The 18,384-nt window shown below is 37.9% G+C and overlaps 1 protein-coding gene across 5 annotated transcripts in view; it reads right to left on the minus strand.

The window, feature by feature from the left end:
- The window catches only part of FMN1 (formin 1), a 169,147-nt gene that overhangs the window by 104,324 nt on the left and 46,439 nt on the right, over window positions 1–18,384 (minus strand). For 3 of the 5 annotated variants that reach the window (XM_068193065.1, XM_068193064.1, XM_068193066.1), the window contains exon 4: window positions 13,376–13,493. The exons of 1 other annotated variant lie outside the window; for it this stretch is intronic. In XM_068193065.1, the coding sequence (XP_068049166.1) occupies window positions 13,376–13,493 (118 nt within the window). Of the gene's footprint in view, window positions 1–13,375; window positions 13,494–15,584; window positions 16,989–18,384 lie in introns of those variants that run through there. One more of the 5 variants, XM_068193068.1, reaches the window with a different exon arrangement.

Genomic DNA, 18,384 nt, shown 5'->3' on the forward strand with positions numbered 1-18,384 from the left:
ACATTTCCTTGTTCAACTCTATGTTCCTATAAGGTGCTTGGGAAAAAATAAAACACAGTTTTTGAAGGGATGAACTACACAATTGTCATGAATCCTGTTCTGCCACCCATTGACACAGACAATATTAGAAGGTATCATAACTTCCAGTCATGCTATATTTGGTTCTGCCTACGTGCAACTGCAGGAAGAAGTAATTCTAATTAGTATTTTATCTAATTAAAAAAAATTACTTTAGCATTGAACATTGCAAAGACAGAACCAGTGCAAATAGGATAAACTTCCTTCCCTAACTGTCATGTTTGGTATCAGTCTGCTTCATGATTTTAAAGTATCTTATCAATATGGATCTTATAAAGATAACATTGACTAAAATTATATCAGTCCATCAGGAAAAGACATTATTTTCTTTATCATAAGGTACTACAACATTTGAAATAGTCCAGTTAAAGCCTGGAATTAACATCTACCAAGTAACGGGCTGCAAGAAGAAAATAAAAATGTGTTTTAACTAACTACCAAGTGCAAGGAGGAAGTAACTCTGTGTCCTGTAATTTCATCAAACATAGTATGCGAACAGATAAAAGAATTTTTGTTGAAGCACAATGGAAAAACTGAAGCAGCAACCCCAAACAGTTCAAAATGGTTGAATAAGGAAGATGGACACGATGTGAACAAAGAGCTTAAAGTGCTGTACAGCAACAGACATGGAATTTGTTATAGAATCACAAACATCTACTGTGTGAAACAACAGAGTATCACGCATTGTGAAACAGTGGACAAATGCCTATACCCCTTTAGACATCAACATCTGCTAGAGCAAAAACTGTACAAATACACAGAGAACATTAGGGGTATATAGGTGTGACACCAGAAAGTTTCATTCATGCTCTCTTGTATAAAATTTTTTAAATTAAAAAGACCTGGAACCCAGGAAGTTGACAGATACCAAAACTTACATATAAGTAATGCAATACAGAAAAGCTGCTTATCCTGATTAAATTACACAAAATACACAATCTTTTCAATAGTTATTGTACTTCATGAGTTTTAAATTTAAATACAAAATAACTTGAAACAAAAGAAGAGATATTCAATATATTGGGCTAATTCTTAAAGCAGTGCATTTTCTAAAATTTTGGCCCTGAAAGCTAATCTTGCAAATAAAATGTATAACACAGGACTGCTTGAATCTACCATTAGCAACCATAAAAACCAAGTATCTAAACCAGCAGAATATTCTATTATTAATAGGCTTTTGGTATCTGAATATGAACAAGTCCATCAATATTTATTGCCCCAACTGCTCAGCTTTATTATTTTTCCTGACCTTTTAGGATAAACTGGTTTCAGTCAACATACCCACAATTTCTGTGAGTCCATTTGGGACTATGGTTTCTACAGGGAAAGCTGAGTTACAATACTGAAATGCTAAGGATACCGAATGGACAGTTTAGTTTCAGCTGATTTCTTTAAAACACAATGCATTCCCAAATAAGTACACCTCTAATCCTTTTAGTTACAAATTCAGATAATCTTCAAAATGTGAACCACATATCTGTACGATCAACATTGTTAACTGTGTTCAAGAAGTTACATAGGAAGGGATGAGTGGTAGCATTTTCTTTTTCTGTTCCACAAACAAGACCAAGATGTTGTTTACTTATTTGTTTCCTCAGGATGAAGGGAAAAACATGAAATTTTTATGGGACAGGCAAATACAATTTGTCCACGTGCCTGGTTTCCCAGCAGGCAGGAAATAACACAAGTGGCCTCTAATTGTAAGTAGCTAACAGTTTCTACAAAACTCTGCACCACCACCCGAGTCCTGTGAGGAAGAGCCCACTTTGAGTGAGATTTAGGAATGGTACTCCCCAATTTGGTGCCCCTCACCAAGACTTCCCCAAATGATACACTGCTCTCTTCTTCCTCCTTTCCCTCTCACTTCCCACTGAAGCAGGATGGAGTTGAGAACTGGAGATGTCAAAAATGAAGATCACAGGCTGAGGTATGAACAGTTTACTGGAAACAGCAATGAAATAAGAAAATGAACAATAATGGCAACAATGTTAATAACAAAAGTATAAAGACAGGGCGATTCACATGCAAAAATGTTCACCCTGGACCTGAGACAATGAACAATGGAGCATGGCTTCCCCTCTCCTGCCATGCTTTTTTGACCAGAAGCTAGAGTCCCTTTCTCCCCACCCCTAACAATGATGTAAGGTGGTATCAAATAACATTAGGGTCCTGGGTGAAACTAGGACATGAGGGAAATAGGAAATGCTTCCAATTGAATTGTGAGGGAGAAAGGTGTCTCAAACCAGACTGCCCATCTATCCAGACAACATAACTTTCCTAACCTAAGATCACTGATGCCATGTGCAGGGAAATTCTAACAAGCTCCAATACAAGCTGCTTTAATTAATGCAAAAAATGTCTTTACACCATCTTATTTCCTATGAATTATCCATGCAGCTGTGACAAACATGACTGGACTGTGATTATGGAACTTCAAAGGGATCAGGAGGGTTTCAAAGTACTTTGGATTTATTTCTTCTTATATGATGTCTACTCACATCATCATCTAAATGGTGTTTTGTGGTAGAATTAAGGAGTAGTTCTTCACTGACATAATGTAAGAAGAGTTTATCCTGGTCATAAGGTTTGTTTTTAAATCTTATAAGATAATCATACTGAATCCTCACCAACATCTAGTATTCCTAACTCAATTACAAAAAAGGATCGAGCAAAAAAAACCAAACAAATCTTAATCCATACAAAGATTCACGTCAGAAGATGCTATTTTGTAATTCTATGAAAAGCATGACAACAGGAAATTACCTAATGAATAAACTCACACAGAAAAATATAAATATTTTGAACCATGCCTTATTCAGTATTGTCAGTTACTTCAGCAGACAATTGCAGAAGTGGTTAAGTTATTGTAGAAAAAAAGAGGAATACTATCAGAAACTCTTCTTTTAAAATGAGTGCCAACTCAGTTTCATTTAGTTATTACACATTTTGACAATAACTGCCCATCCATCCCTGGGAACATTCAAGGCCAGGTTAAATGAGACACTGAACTATCTGGTTTGGTGAGAAGTGTCCCTTTCCCCGACAAGGGGAGCTGGAACTAGATGACCTCTAAGGTTCCTTCAAATCCAAACTATTCTATGATTCCATAATTTAATAATTCAAAAGAGCTGCTTAAAAGGAGCTTCTGAGTCATGAGCATTTGTTCAAAATGTCTTTCTTAAGCTTCACTTAAAATCTAAAAATGGCCAACACTGTGTGTGTCCTGCTCTTGGTGGTTATAAAACTGAGCAAGAAAACAGACAAAGACACAGCAGGGGTTATAAGTGAAATAAACTTCCAAAAATCAGGTTAATATAGCTAATTCTTTTTCTTAAAGGATAATTAAACCTCTTTTACCTTCAAAAGACATCCCTACTGATTAATTACTGGGAGCAGCCCTCTCCATGGCAGGGGTGTTGTTACTAGATGATCTTTATGATCCATTCCGATCCCTTCATATTCTGTGATTCCATGATGACTAATGGCATTATCAGTTAGTATTTAATTAACCCTTACATGGTTGTCAGTGGGATTTTACTGTCTATCTTTGTCAGCCTTACATGTGCTCTTGTTCTGAATAAGGATCAGTGTATGTCCAAACAGTTTTCCATAACTCTAATGTTAAGATCTATGAGCATGTTCATTTTCACTATTGTCTTTGTTCCAAAGACTTTAGAAAAAAATCCACTGCCAAATTATAACATGTCTAATGTGAAATTAAGAAGAAATTAAACTAAATTCCACTCACTTTAGTGGGATGGCAACCAATGAAACTGAAGTACCACAAGCTAGAATTCTGAAAACAGTTCCTGATCTATTAGAGAACTTCGGTAGTCTTACCAAATTTTTAGTTCTTAACGGTGGTAGATATAGCAGATTCAGCCTTTACCATTTCTATTCCATCAAGGAAAGTTGAATACTACCTTTATGGTAACAAAAGAGACCAAAGATTAGACACAGACAGACAACATTACACTGTTCACCCACCTGGCGGTCCCTCCTTGTAAAGCTTTAGGTGAGCTAGAGACAAAAGCATAAGATTGTATTTACACTTCACTCAGAGAACATGTATTTTACACTCATTAGCGATGTATTCTAGCAGGGAGTCTTGCACACCCCCTGCTTTTCATTCATTACTAAAAATATATAACTGAGTCAGTATTTTCAGCTCCCCCTCATATTGTCTTACAAAAAATTATGAACTGCTTGTGAACTGCCGAATTTCTGAAGTGCTGCTAAACACTAGCACTGCCTATCAAATAAAACCAAAATCAAATAGCAAGTACTTAAATAAATTTCTACCATGTAAAAATATCCCATGGATGCTCCTTGGTTAACCATGGGCCACATGCAGTAACACTATGAAAACAAAGCCACCTCTGTAGTACCCTCCACTACCAAAAACAGGCCACACAAACCAAATACACTTAGAAATATTTCTATAAAGCTCTAAGCTTGATATATACACAGAATATCAAATGCTGATTTTATTCATTCCTCAAGACTTACAATCAGAAATACCAATCATGCTCACTCATTATTGTATTTTCATGTTGTGTGGTAAGGGAAGGAGACCAAAGCAGATCAGAAAGTTTAGACTTTTCTGAGAGATTATTTCCATGCAATCTGATTAGAAGACAGAAGTTTGGGTTGGGAACACTTGAAAGAATTCCTCATTTTGCTTTTCATTTCTAAAACATGCATTTAAAAAAGAAAGTTTTAGACTGTGAAATAGCAGTGACTGATACTGCTGACATATGTGACAAACAAAATATGCCACCAGGTGGCAAAAATAAAACACAAAACCAAAAAATATTCCTCATGATTAGTAAAGTATGAGGCGTGCTTCACTGTTTTGCAAAGAAAATACACACTAAAGCATGTGTGCTTTTCCTAATGCAGAGAAAACCGAACATCAAATAAAATTTGGATGTTTTGGACAACCTACATAAGCAAAATGTCTAATGCATGTTCAGTTTTATCATCACACAGAACTTTTCTGAATACAAAACAACACCAATGTTTACAAATATACTCAATACATGCTCATGAAAATCTCCTAATACTGAGCATGCTGCACTCTTCACCAACATTTCTAAAAGAAAAGATGCAAGCATTCACTGGTCAATCTGGTGACCTGAAAATTCAACCTAAAACCCCAGAAATAAATTTTCATTCTTTAAAATTGTTGCAAAAAGCAAATACACACATTCAAATATTATTCAGTATTATTCTATTGTGTTCACAACTGTGGTATGCAAGAATCACCTTTTCTTCTTTGGTAATAAAACAACTTACCTACTTACATAACTTTAAATAAAATCTTACATGAAAACTTTTCCCACAGAAATCTCCATAACTCACATTTCAAGTAGATGGGTTACTCCTCAAACTTTACACAGCAATTTAGGAAACTTCAGAAACATATAGAAAGCAGAAGCTTTGAAGTTAAATGGCCTGTAGAGCCACTTCTGGTCAGTACACTCATTTTTGCAAAAAGCCATACATATTAAACTTGGTGTGTGGAAACATGCAAAATAACGTTAACACAATTTAAAGGTAATTAGAGAACAAAAGCTAGAAAACTTGAGTGCAAGCTACCTTTCTTGAGATGTACCACACCCTGTAGTATAAAGAAAATCATTGATTTATAATTGTACTGATTCATTAAATTTCAGAATAGTGAGGGTTTCTTAATGCTTTCTCCCTGCATGGTAACCTTTGGTCCCATGTTCAATATTCCCCTTTACTACAGCATTTGTTTCCTCCTCTATTTCCCCATGTAGTTCTCATCTTTAACCACCGGGTGTCAGAAGGGAACCTACTCACCACAGATACACCTTTTTAATTACTTTTTATTTCTTTTCACAGATGTATTGATGTGACCTTCCAGGCTTTCTCAGGCTACAGTCATAAAACAAAAGCAAATTTTCAGGCTTTTCTTTTAATAAAAATACACATGAGCAACTTTCAAAATCTAATTTGTTCAGTCTTTTATAAAACCCAGGACTGGTTTTTATAAAGCATAACTGCATTTAAGAATCCTTCTACAACTAGGAAATTAAAATTTATTTATGCTCAAAGAAATTCACAAAATTACCTATTTTTTAGGGATAGAGGATTGGATAAAATAATACTGAATGTTGTTTGAAAACATGATTCTAATCCTCCTTCCCTCAACCCCGTTCCATCTTCTCTTTTCTGTCCTCTCTTCTTTACTTCCCACTGAACTTGAACTCTTTTACAGACCCATAATTCTTTATATGTAAGGATGCCGAATCCACAGATTGGGAAATGAGCAGACATGCTTCACTTGAGCTTAACTTTTGTTTTGGTTTGGGGTTTTTTTTTTTTTTTTTTTTTGTTCCATTTTTAAGACAAGGAAGAACCCTCCAAATCCAAAATTTCAAAAATTCTCAGTACCTTAAAGATTCAGGTACGGTGAAAATATGGCAGACGTGAGAAAAGGAGACAAATGAAGAGGTGTTTGTGGAAAATAGACAGCCCAAAACAAGCCAATAGTCTAGTATCCAAATACTCTCCAGATATTTAAATAACACAGAGGACATCAGAGTAAACCTACAACAGGATGTGAAGTATCTTAACAACAGCCATTGAATTCCCCAAGAATAATAGAACTGTGACCACAAAAAACCAGCTTCCTACGGAAAAACCAGCACCCCCTTGATGGTCTGTGATGGAAATGAGTAAAATAGGTACTCCTCTTTCTGATTGCAAAGCAGTATAAAGCACTATTCAAAAGCAGTCACCTGAGTAACTTATCTGCCTGACCATTCCTCAGCTGAGGGGTTACAGTTACAGCTCATTTACCTGATAGCAGAGATGAATAGTTTCACTTGTCATTTCACCTTCCCAGAAAGGCAACACTAGAGGAACTGCTGCTGGGGATGTTCACCACTAATTCTCTCTCAATAAACGTCCTACTTTGTATTTACAAAGCCAACCTATCACAGGATCACATTCACCAATGCAATATGGTAAACAAGTAACTCTTTTAACAGCACACACGAGGAACAGATTTATGACAAGAGTACATGTCTGTGTCATAGCAGAGGGAACAAACTTGGCAGGGCTGATATAGAATTTATCTATAAAGAAATCCAAAAAGCAGTTCTAAATGCAGGTGCAAATTTTCAGAAAGCATCACAAGTGAACAGTCAGACTGAAGAACAGGAAATGGAATTCAGTAAAACTCAGAGGCATTTCTGTTCACAAAGGCCTTCATATATTTCATAAAGAACCATGGAAATAAAATACAAAGTCATTCTTCTTGTGTAAACAATGGCTCTTTCACTGTGTTTCAATTATATAACAAGAATCATCTCGTAAAACCCTGTGACTGTTGTGGGTCTTTGCAAAATTGGATTGCTCAGGTGCCTAGTGCAGTCTGTATTTCAAAATTAAAACTACAGTAAAAGAAATACTTCAAACAATTTGCCTTTATTATATTCAGGCAACAGATTAATCTTCTCACTAGGAAAATATTAAACTTAGAAATCAGCTTTTTTAGTCCACTTCAAGTTCTAAAGCTGTTCTGTGTGTGAATCTTAAGCATGCTGGTATCTATGGCTACACATATGTATGTATCCAGACATGACTTTGGGTACTGTAAAACCTGTCCTTGTTAGGCACCTACTGCAAAACATGCACCCAGACTCAAAAACAATAGGTCTCCTAAAATTACTACATTTCTATAGAGAGTATGCAGAACAAAAATAAAGCAATGATTTTTATTGAAAAACTGGAACATAACTCTTCTTCCCTTTCACCATGTAAAAATATGATCCTCAGTGTATGGGAAGGCATGGACATTTTATCCCATGGCCTTAGGTCCAGTCACCATTCTGGAACTATGAGGCTGGTCTGGGTTTTGTTTTTTAATATTTAAATTTAAAAAGTCAATATTCTTTCCTATCTGCATGTCTATCTAATGCTAAGAGCCTATAAACAGAAAAGGAATTTAATTTGACTTGAAAAATAGGTCAGAATTCTTATTCTAATTTTACAGATGGATAAACTGAAAATTGGAAAGGTTCCCAAAACTTTCCTGAAGCCATCCTAGGAAGTAGCAAAAGGACTGAAAATTGAACACAAACATCTCAACAATAAATATTAATCATCTACAGGTGCCTATCTTTTTGTTCCTGTCTCAAGAGGCACAGTATGAATGACTGTCAGCTGAGGTGGGGAGGGAAAAGCAAAGGGTATTTTTGTTGCTTGATTGTTTTGGAGCATGGTTTTTGTTAGTATTTTCAAAGTAAATCTCAGCCCAATACCTTCTGAATCCATCAAATCATAGCTTTAGGTATCATAAGTAAGGGGGAAAAATGTCATTGTTACTCTAGAATACAGTATGATTACCAAAATCTGGCTCATAATAAAATCCTCAGCTTCTCAAAAGCACACTAGTGAATCTGTCTATGAAACACCAAATTACATGCACTTGTCATGCTCCACAATAAATACAGTAAAATGTAGTAAAATCATTTACAAAAACTTTATCAAATTGATCAAATTGATCAGTGATTCAATCACAAAAGCACTACCTTGAAGCAATGCAAAATATCCTGTTTCCTATACTGCTGCTTGATTTAATTCCCTACAGTAAAATTTATAACAGAATCCCAGAACTAAACCCCAAACACCACACTGAAATGAAATAAACCTAAATTACTAAATATTTTTTTTCTTTTTTTTTTTTACTTAGGATGAAACAAATTGCTGGTAGCCACTGCTACAACAACTTTCTTCAGAACACTTAACAACAGACATTGTCTTCCTTTTAAAGACAAACTGTTCAAGGCCACAAAGGAAGCTTATGTTAAAGAAAGATAAGAAATCATGCTCTCATCTCTCATCCTTTTGTTCCAACCATTATGCCTCTCTTTCTCTCAAGTAAGCTGTTTATTCCTTGCATTTGGGGCATATGGCCCTACATCATGGCCATAAAGTGATTTTCTTGCTGGGAACTAAGAGTATAGGGGATCAAGGATTTCATTTATTTGAGACTTAGCAATAAACCCCTGCCACTATTTTGTATTTCACTCACCATTTATCCAGGTATTTTTTGTCTAATAAGACCTTTATCAGACACCTCCTGATTTTCTAAATTACCCTGAAATTGTGCTTACATCCTCACAGACTGTTCTAGAAATTGTGGCACCATAGAAACAGCATTACCTCACTGTAGATTTTAAAGATCATGAACAGACAGACTGTGAGAAAATTAGGTTTTTAAATGTTTTAAATTTGAATTTAAAAGAAAACACTGAATGAAAAAATGAAAAAAACCTCACTAAATGAATGAATTTTCCAAGTGGCTTTTTTAACATTTCTCCCACAGGAATATAAAATACTCCTCTCTCTCATTACTTTTTACATTTCTGTTTTGCTAAGCAAAAGACTAAACTCCCTCTGTTGTATACAAGAGAACTAGTTTGATCCTGAAGGCTAAAATGGTATTGTTAATAGGAATAACAGAATCTGTACATCTATACCAACTTAATGTGGAGACTGTTCTTCAAACATTAGTTTCAGGAGCTGCAGAACCCATGTCTGAACTCCTTTTCTGGGACATGTGTTTGCAAGTGCTGACCCAGTCATACACAGAAGTTGAGATATTCATTATATGTGGATTCAATGTGATGTAGTATCACAGACGAATTTCTTCAGTATAGACATGAATTTGTCTCCTCTATCTGGCTAGATATTTTCACCACACATAATGGCTGACATATCTACCCTTCTGTCAGAGATAATGCTTAAAAATGTGGGAAGTCTCTCCAAGAATTATGGATGAAAAACAAAAAAAGAAACTTAAAATGAAAGCGGAGGAAAAGAAACTTAGGACCAAAAATATATGCACAGAAATGTCTTTGATTCCATGGAAAATATTCCCATGGAATAACTATAAACTAAAGTACCCTTTTTCTAATATTCCAGGACATAAATGTACTACAGACTTTCTGGACTTCAGCTATTTTAGACACACTTCAAAGAAGTTCCAGTTTTCTCTAGAGAATCATGCAAGCAGCCATGTGCTAATTACATAGAGCCAGTTGACAACACAGTCACTTGCTCTATGGAAACACATGCATTAAAGAATTAAGAAAACATAAATTAAACCAAAATACTGCAACATCATCCATTCAATTCAAAATTAACAACTCAAGATCCAGATACTGCAGGAGACTATTATGACTGCACAACCAGTTATCAAATGCATTAAAAAAAACCCAGTGCTCAGTTGTATCCCCAACTTTGTTCACTTCTAATATTCCTACCAGACCTAGTCAGCCTCACACACGTGTTCCTTGTTATTTCCATTTGCTTTTCAGTTCGTTTCCCACACATCAAGCCAGACTATGAGCCTCAGGAGAGAGTTAGCTACTCCTCCAAGCTGCTATGAGTCATTGTGATGTCTGCTGCGTAGGCCAAATTAAGCCTGAATTTCTTGCTTCCACCAGGCAACAAGAACAATGAGGAAAAACATGACAAGGAGGTGAGAAAAGATCAAAAAGACAGGAATATTCTCCCTCAACATCCCGACCTGTCATAGTGCATGGTGATGAAGAAAGTAAATCAAAGGCACAGTGTAGAATTGCAAAAAAGATTACTGTATTCTGACTTTCAAGTTTTCAGTCTTACTGAAATTCTATTTTATCATGACAAATGTAAAAAACAAACATGCTCCCTCATAATATATGTATATATTTGTGTACCCTGTTAGAAGTACAAAGATGAATGTTGACAAATTCATCTTTGGATATGAGCATAAAATAAAAATAAAATAAAGCTGTACTAAATGAATACTTACCTAATAATTCATCCTCTTATTATGGTTTTTATATACATGCCTATTGTTTTGGTAGATTAAACCCTTAATTACATAAATTAAAACACTAACATAAATTATTGGCTGAAAGATAATAAAACAAACCACTTCAGCATTTTTTATTATATGGATACAGGAATATCAGTAGAGGAAGACTGGAATCACAAACATCCCTGCCACACACAATTTTTGAATTCTATTCTGAGATCAAGAATTTTCATTTGATCTTAGTAGTCAGGACAAGACACTGAGGTAAGAAATGGGGTTTTTTGTTTAGAAGAGTTAATTTAAATAATGCAGATGATTAGCCTGCATTACAGCTTATTTTTAAGAAGCCCACTTTTTAAAAGGGGGTCAAGAAACTTCTAAAGTATTGGTGGCTGGAAGGGAATTTTGGATGCAAAGGGGCATGAGGGGAAATGCCAGTATACACACGCACTTTTAAGGTACCTATTACTGTCAGAGAGAAGATTGTGAATTTAGAAGTTTTTTCTGTATTGCCACATTCATATTCATCCAAAACCACACAAACCCCAGCAATAAGACCAACATTGGATATGAACTCCAATCCTATAACTGCATGACTCATGAACAGCACCTTGCTTCACTTGTAGGAGACTCTGTGCGTAATGCTTTAGAACAGTGGCACAAGTCCTCAGAACAGCCAATCTAAGTGATCCATCATGTGCAATTTACAACTGCTTTCTGGCCATCCCTGAGTAGCTGAAAGAAACCAACCTGCCAATCTCTGCGGCACACCTATAACTTTACTGCAGTCTTAACATAGCCTTAACATGCAAACACAGTCTTTGCCTATTTCCTTTAAAAGCTCTGCTTACTTCTCATCCCAGCTGAATCACCAGCGGTTTGTTTTCATTCAAATCCCTCTGCCAGACGCCAGAGCAACTAATGAACTGCAGAATCTGGTCCAGAAAAATTTGACTTCGCAAACAAACCATCAACATGTTGATGACATTGCCACCCAAAATATCACAGTAACAAGAGTAACAATTTACATGGGCTCTAAGCCAGTCTGTCTTTCCTATTCAAATTTCAAGAAAGCATGACCCAATTTCTCTACAAGTAGTAGAATCTGGAGCTTTTGTTAATTCAGTTTTCTTTCTTTCTTTAAGCATATGTTTTGCCACAGATGACTGCAGTCATTAGAAGGAAAAAATATTTGTTTGGGTAAAATTAAATATAGCAAGCATATAGCCTATAATAAAAATCTAAGAGTAACATCAACTTGCCAACAGCTGAATACCTGTCCTGGTCATCTAAGTAATAGATTCGCAAATTCAGACCAATCTGATGAACCATAAATTCAATTCTATATATTAAATTTAATTCTCTATATATTAGAACCATGTTGTTTCTGTCAAGCCAAGTTTTCTCAATCTTCCAACAACTTTTACACTTTCAGTATTATTCCCACATTACAAAAAAAAAGAAATTGATGCAGAGAAAACTGAAAAAAGATGGAGAACAACTAAACAATAAAAAGCAGTAAATCTAACAAATAGGAGTACTGTTTCTCAAATACAAGGTCATATAAATATCAACTGGAATTAGAAAGAACCACACAGCACTCCCCTGAACAATTTCTCTCAGCAAAGTAGTATAAAAGCTTTTTTTTTAGTTCCACTTAATACTTTCTAAGTGGTATTTTCTAAAATCTCCAGGTACCTGAAGAAGAGATGGCCTATTGTCTTTCACTTTAATATTTCAGAGTATTCTTCAGTTTATGGTTAATTTCTGAGTATCAAGGACTTCCTGTTTTATGTTCAAGAATATAAATTTGAACCAGAGTTGTGGTGGCTAAAATAATCACTTTCTCCCTTGTAAGTATGTTATATAAATAGCTAAATAATAAAAAAAATGAAGAAATATTTTTCTGTGAAAAGCTTATCTGATAATTAGCATTGCACTTTGGACATACCCTTTCATACACTTGCACAGGACAATATATGTGACAAGCTATAGAAGTGGCCTGACTGGATATGAGCTCTCCTCTGTTCATACACATGTTGCAATAATGGTGATGTTTTCACTCTGGACAGTACCTGAAGAAAATCTGCAGCCAGACCAGAGTTCAGCAGGGGGCTGCCCCCTGCACCCAGGCATCAGAAAAGGCAGTCACTCAACTACTATCACCAATCTGTCACTCATTTGAACAAAATCCTACTGGAAATGGATAACCTAATTTATCAAGAAATACCACTTCTTTCCTCACAAATTTGTACACGCAGTTTTGCACAATATTTAGCCATTCACATTTAAAATCAGATGCAGAATTAACAAGTAGCAGTAAACCACACATATGAAACATAGGGTCTGTTTTTCCAGATAAGAAAATACTGTGACTTATCACTATCTCTGTATCAAACAAGATTAAAAACGTCAGAAACTAATTTCTGCAAATGCTTCACCTCTTTGTTTTACCTGCTTCTGTGTACTTTAATCCTACTTTTACTTCTTCATTATTTGCTTTTGGTGGTGGCCAGACAGTCTGGAGTCTCCCTGGAGTCTTGTCATCTTGCTCTGAGGGACTCAGGTCAGGCTGTTAAAATTACACAAGAAAAAATTAAAAGTCTGCAGTATCAATTGATTCCAAACAGCAACTGCCATGCTCACCTCTACACATGTGCTCCAGAAAGATTATCTGTCTCATTCTAATGATTGAAGCAGTGCTCAGTTGGTTGGAAGGGACACAAATAAATCAGTGTAGAAAAATGTTTTTGAGGAGGAAAGTAGCATAATGCATGTGACATGCAGTGATTTGTTGAAACTGTTCACATCACTGTGGAGAGCTGTCTAACCTTTGCTGAATTACAGAGGTGGTCACGAATGATAGGGTTTTTTCCTGTATCTTTCTTCCAGAGTGAAATATTCCATAGTGAGCTCCTCTTACAAGTAAACATTAGAGCAATTCACCTAAGACATCATTTGACAATATAATTTTCTGGAAGCAGAGCGAGTTTATGAAATTCCTGCCCCACCCCCTGCAGATTGCTCAGTCCACATACCAGGTAATACTGCCACATCAAAGTAATGCTGCAGCTGTTAATGGGACTGCACTGTCAACTGGAATGCTAAAATAACTCTTTAAATGGGGAAGGGGTGGAGGGGGAATGACCCACTAAACAAGCATTCTTTTAGAGGGATTTTTTTGGTGGTTTTTTTTTTTTATATCTTCAATATTTCTGTAATCTGATTTTCAACACGTTACTAAAGTAATTGCATAGATACAACTGCAACAACAGTGAAACCCTGTATGAAAATGGCCCCATAACTGGCCCACAGGGGCAAGGGAAAGGAAAGGCTAGATCCTTAGGCTCTGGCTTTGCCCTGAGAAAATACAGACTTGCACTAGAGCGGACATTAAGCAGACATTTATAGAAGTCACTCCTGCTGACTCCTGTGCCTCCTCCCTCACTGTGTGTGATGACAGCTTCCCAGATAGGTTTGCTGAGAGCCACAGGAACGCTGACGCCAGCACAGCAACTGGTGTAAGCAGGAAGGAGCAAGCCAGGATGGGAAGGGCACACGCAGACTGCACATGCTGTACATTCCACAGCCAATGAATACCTGTTTTCTCCTCCCCATAGGTAACTTACTGCAAACTGGCATTATCAGTCTACCCAAGTGCTGACCAGGATTTTTTACATGTTTTTTTTTTAATATTATGTAAGAATAAAAATTTTAAAGAGAGTATAACCAACACAAAATTAAGTAGCTTCAGGTTTAAGGTCCAATCCTGAAAATGGAATCCTTCAGGTAATTCCCCCTTCAGCCAACAATAGTCTCCTGGGCAGATTACATCTGCCAAAGATGTGGCGGTAAGAATTCTGGGTTGGGGGAATGCCAACCCAAAGGTTACTCTTTAATTAAAGAGCTCAAATCACATTCAAAGTAATTTATGATTGTATGAAAACTTTGCATTGTTGTTTTTTTTTAATACACTAACTACATCTCCATATGCCTAAGAGCATTAACCTTGCAAACATTTATATTAATCAAAAACTTGAGTTGTCTAATTGAAATCACCAAGATTCACCTGGACAAGGTTAAATGATTATCAATATTTGAAAAGCCAGATATTTGCATGTAAACAAGAAAAAAAACCTTCCTGTTCTATGTCTTGAACAAACTGAGCTTAAAATCACCCACAACTTCTTGTAACAACTCGTATCATAAAATTACTCCTACAGGTAAAATGAAATACTACTTTTAAAAATAAAATACTCAATGAAAGAAAACAGAGCAAGATTGAGAAACTGTTAAACAATATTACAGTAAATATCTGCAGCATCAAACAGACTTAAAGCCATTATTAACATACAGAGAACTGTTATGGAGAGATCTTTTAATATCAGAAACTGATAATTTTGTTAAGTTCTCACTTCTGCTTGAGAGGCTTTTACTGTCACCATAAGTTGGGGCTGAATTCTGCTTCAACTGCAGATGATCAAAAATTCTGACAAATTAGCCCCAAGATTTCCTCAGCTGGGAATCCAAAATTTGAGACTACCAGAAGAGGAGCAATTCTGACATTTTGATCATAAGTCCCCACCAATAATATTTAAACAAGAAATTATTTTTTTAATCCTTCTACTTCCAGATCTTAAGAAGAAAAAGTAATTCAACCTACAGATTTGTCTGATGGTCCATCCCCCGGTTTTGATTTTGACCTTTCAAATACAGCTTTCAAGGACTCTTTTTCATTTCTCATTTTGCGTTTTAGGGCTTCCAGCTCTGAAGTATCTGCAGTTGTTTCTTTCTTGGGAGGTCGTGTAAATAAGGCTTTAAAGGCATCCAGTGCAGATTCAGCAGGGCTTGATTTTATCTCCTCAGAGGGAAATCGTGGTTCTCTTTTGCTGGAGGCTTTGTTCTCTTGAGCTTCATCACTGTCCTCAGTCTCCCCAGATCCCTCACCTGAGTCTTCAGTTCTATCTTCATTCTTAGAGACGTCTATGTTTAACAAGTGTGAGAGTTGTTCTAGGAAAGTGGGATTTGCTTTAGGTTCAGATGATTTTTTTTTAATGGTCAAACCTGATGCAATACTGGATTTCTTAACAGGCTGTCGTAATTTAAGCAGAGCTAAATCATTCTCCCTTGGTTTAATTTCTGTAACAGTTTCCCCATCTTCTGTGGTTAGTCCCTTTTTCCTGACACGTAGTCCACTGAAGAAAGCAGGCAGCTGGAAAGTCTTTTCAGCCAGTGCTGTTTTTTGGAGTGATAAGTTATCAACGGAAGGTCTTTGTTCTTCATCTGAAAGTTCTTGAGGGCATTCCCCTGCAGCAAGCAAATGAGTGAACTGCTCATCCATTAACATTTTCTCTTTTCCATTGGAGTCATACTGTAGAATACCATCCAGCTCTTTTGGGAGCTGCTTAGAGAATGGTGGGTGTAACTCAGTGTCATCTGTATCCACAGTGTCATCACTGTTGCTGTGCCCTTCTGATTCTGTCTCTTCGTTATTTTGATTGCTATTGTCCAAGGCCTCAGCAGACAAAGCAGCATCTTTTATCCCAGATTTGCTTGCATTGTTCTCATCGGTGTCTAGGTCCTTATTCTCCGTGTCCGATTCTGTGTCACTTGTTGTATGAACCAAAGTACCTTGCACAAGAATGGCATCCTTGTCATCATTGTCAGATTCAGACAAAGTCTGAACAAACCTCAAATGATGAAGAAGTAATTCATTTTGGTCAGCTAACTCCAGATCCAGGCCTGCTTGCCTGCCAGACATTGGGTCAGCTTGGCCACTGGTACTATCCACGCTGTGCTGATTTTCTGAGTCCTCATTACATCCATTATCATTCTTCTCATGCCAGGTGTTAGCGTGAGTATTTATACTGCTGGGCAAAGGTTGAAATGCTTTAAGCACTGTTTCTTCTTTGGGAGCTGTAGATTCAGACTTAGCTGTAAATCCAAACAGTGTTTTCACAGAAAATGCAGTGAGTGGGTCAGGGTCGCTTTCTGCCGTGCTCTTCAGGTCTAGAAGATGACTACAGTCGGGCATCCCATTACGTTCTTCCATGTTGCGTGAAGCAGAGAACAGGTTCGCTCGCAGCAGTGCTGCTGACTGCTGAGCCAACGCTTACTGCGCGCATTCAGGCTGCCGGCGGGGCCGGCCGCCGGCGCTGCAACAGGCGGCCCGGCCCGGCCCGGCCCGGCCCGCGCAGGCCGCCGGCCTCCCGCGCTCCCGGCCGGGCCGCCCCGCCGCTCCTTCCGCCCCGGCCGTCGGGGCTCCCGCTCCGCCAAGGGAGCAGCAAAACGACCCACCGGAATAAACAGTTCTCGGCAGCGTCTGGAACTTGTTCCCTCGCACAAGAGGGGTTTGTCACAGCACTAACCTCGGCTGAAGCCTCGGCCAATGGTCCCCCCGGGGCTCCGCACCCCGACGGGCTGCGCGCCCCTGGCTCCCGGCGCGCCGAGCCCGCAGCGCCCGGCAGCTACAGCAGCCGTCCCGCCGGGCCGAGCGCGCCGCGGCTGCTCCCTACTTCCTTGTCCCGCTGCGCCAGCGCTGGGTGGTTTTCAGCAGAAAATTCCTGACGGATTCCTTTGCATAGCTTCGCCACTAGGATAAAGAACTTCTTTTGTAAATCCATAATCACCAAAAAATGTCAAATGGAAACCCGAGCTAACAACTCTGAATGAAGCTTCCTGTGTTCCCCTCCTGAAGCCTTTAGAGAGCCCCCAGTGCCCGTCCGGGCAGAGCCAACTCGGGTGAGCGCCCTTGAAGCAGACGAAAGTAGGAGAAAAAGAGACTCTCTTCCGATTTGCTGGAGGTTTCATCTGGAATGCAGATTTCAGCCTCCAGGGCCATGAACAAAAACCAACGAGACTGGTTTCATATTACCACTGTCCTTGCCCTGCACGGCTCCTGCTGAGAGGTGCACACAGGTACTTATCAGACACTGCGGCCGCGCCCCGGGACCGGGAGCGCTGGGCGGCGGGAGAGCGGCCAGCGCCCAGGAGGGCCAGATTAACTGTTTAGGAATCGGACAGCCTTGTCCATCCACGGCACCAGCCTTGGATGGTTCCGAACCAGAACAATCTCTGCTGACATATTCTGTGATGATTTTCACAGACTTTTCTGCTGTATGTGTGAGATTTGTTTAGTTGAAACGAACAAGATCCCTTGAAACTTACAAAACTGTCTAACTCAACATTAACAGAAACTACCAGGGATACTATGTATTTTTTTATCAATACAGATGGCGAAAGTACAAAATACTCTTAAGCACCATTGATATTCAGAAAGTCAGTAACATTTGGAGCAGGTTTCCATCATAGGTCTCCACTTTTGCTACTTTGTTTTTTATTTTTCCAAGTTAAAGGGTCATTCTACAGTCATCCATTTAGCTGTGATCAGTAATCTTAAGCAAGCAACATGGGGAAAGCTGTCCTTCACAGGGAAATCAGCTGCAGATCACACTGCTGTATGT

Source organism: Anomalospiza imberbis, chromosome 6 (assembly GCF_031753505.1).
Source record: "Anomalospiza imberbis isolate Cuckoo-Finch-1a 21T00152 chromosome 6, ASM3175350v1, whole genome shotgun sequence".
Taxonomy (NCBI): Eukaryota; Metazoa; Chordata; class Aves; order Passeriformes; family Viduidae; genus Anomalospiza; species Anomalospiza imberbis.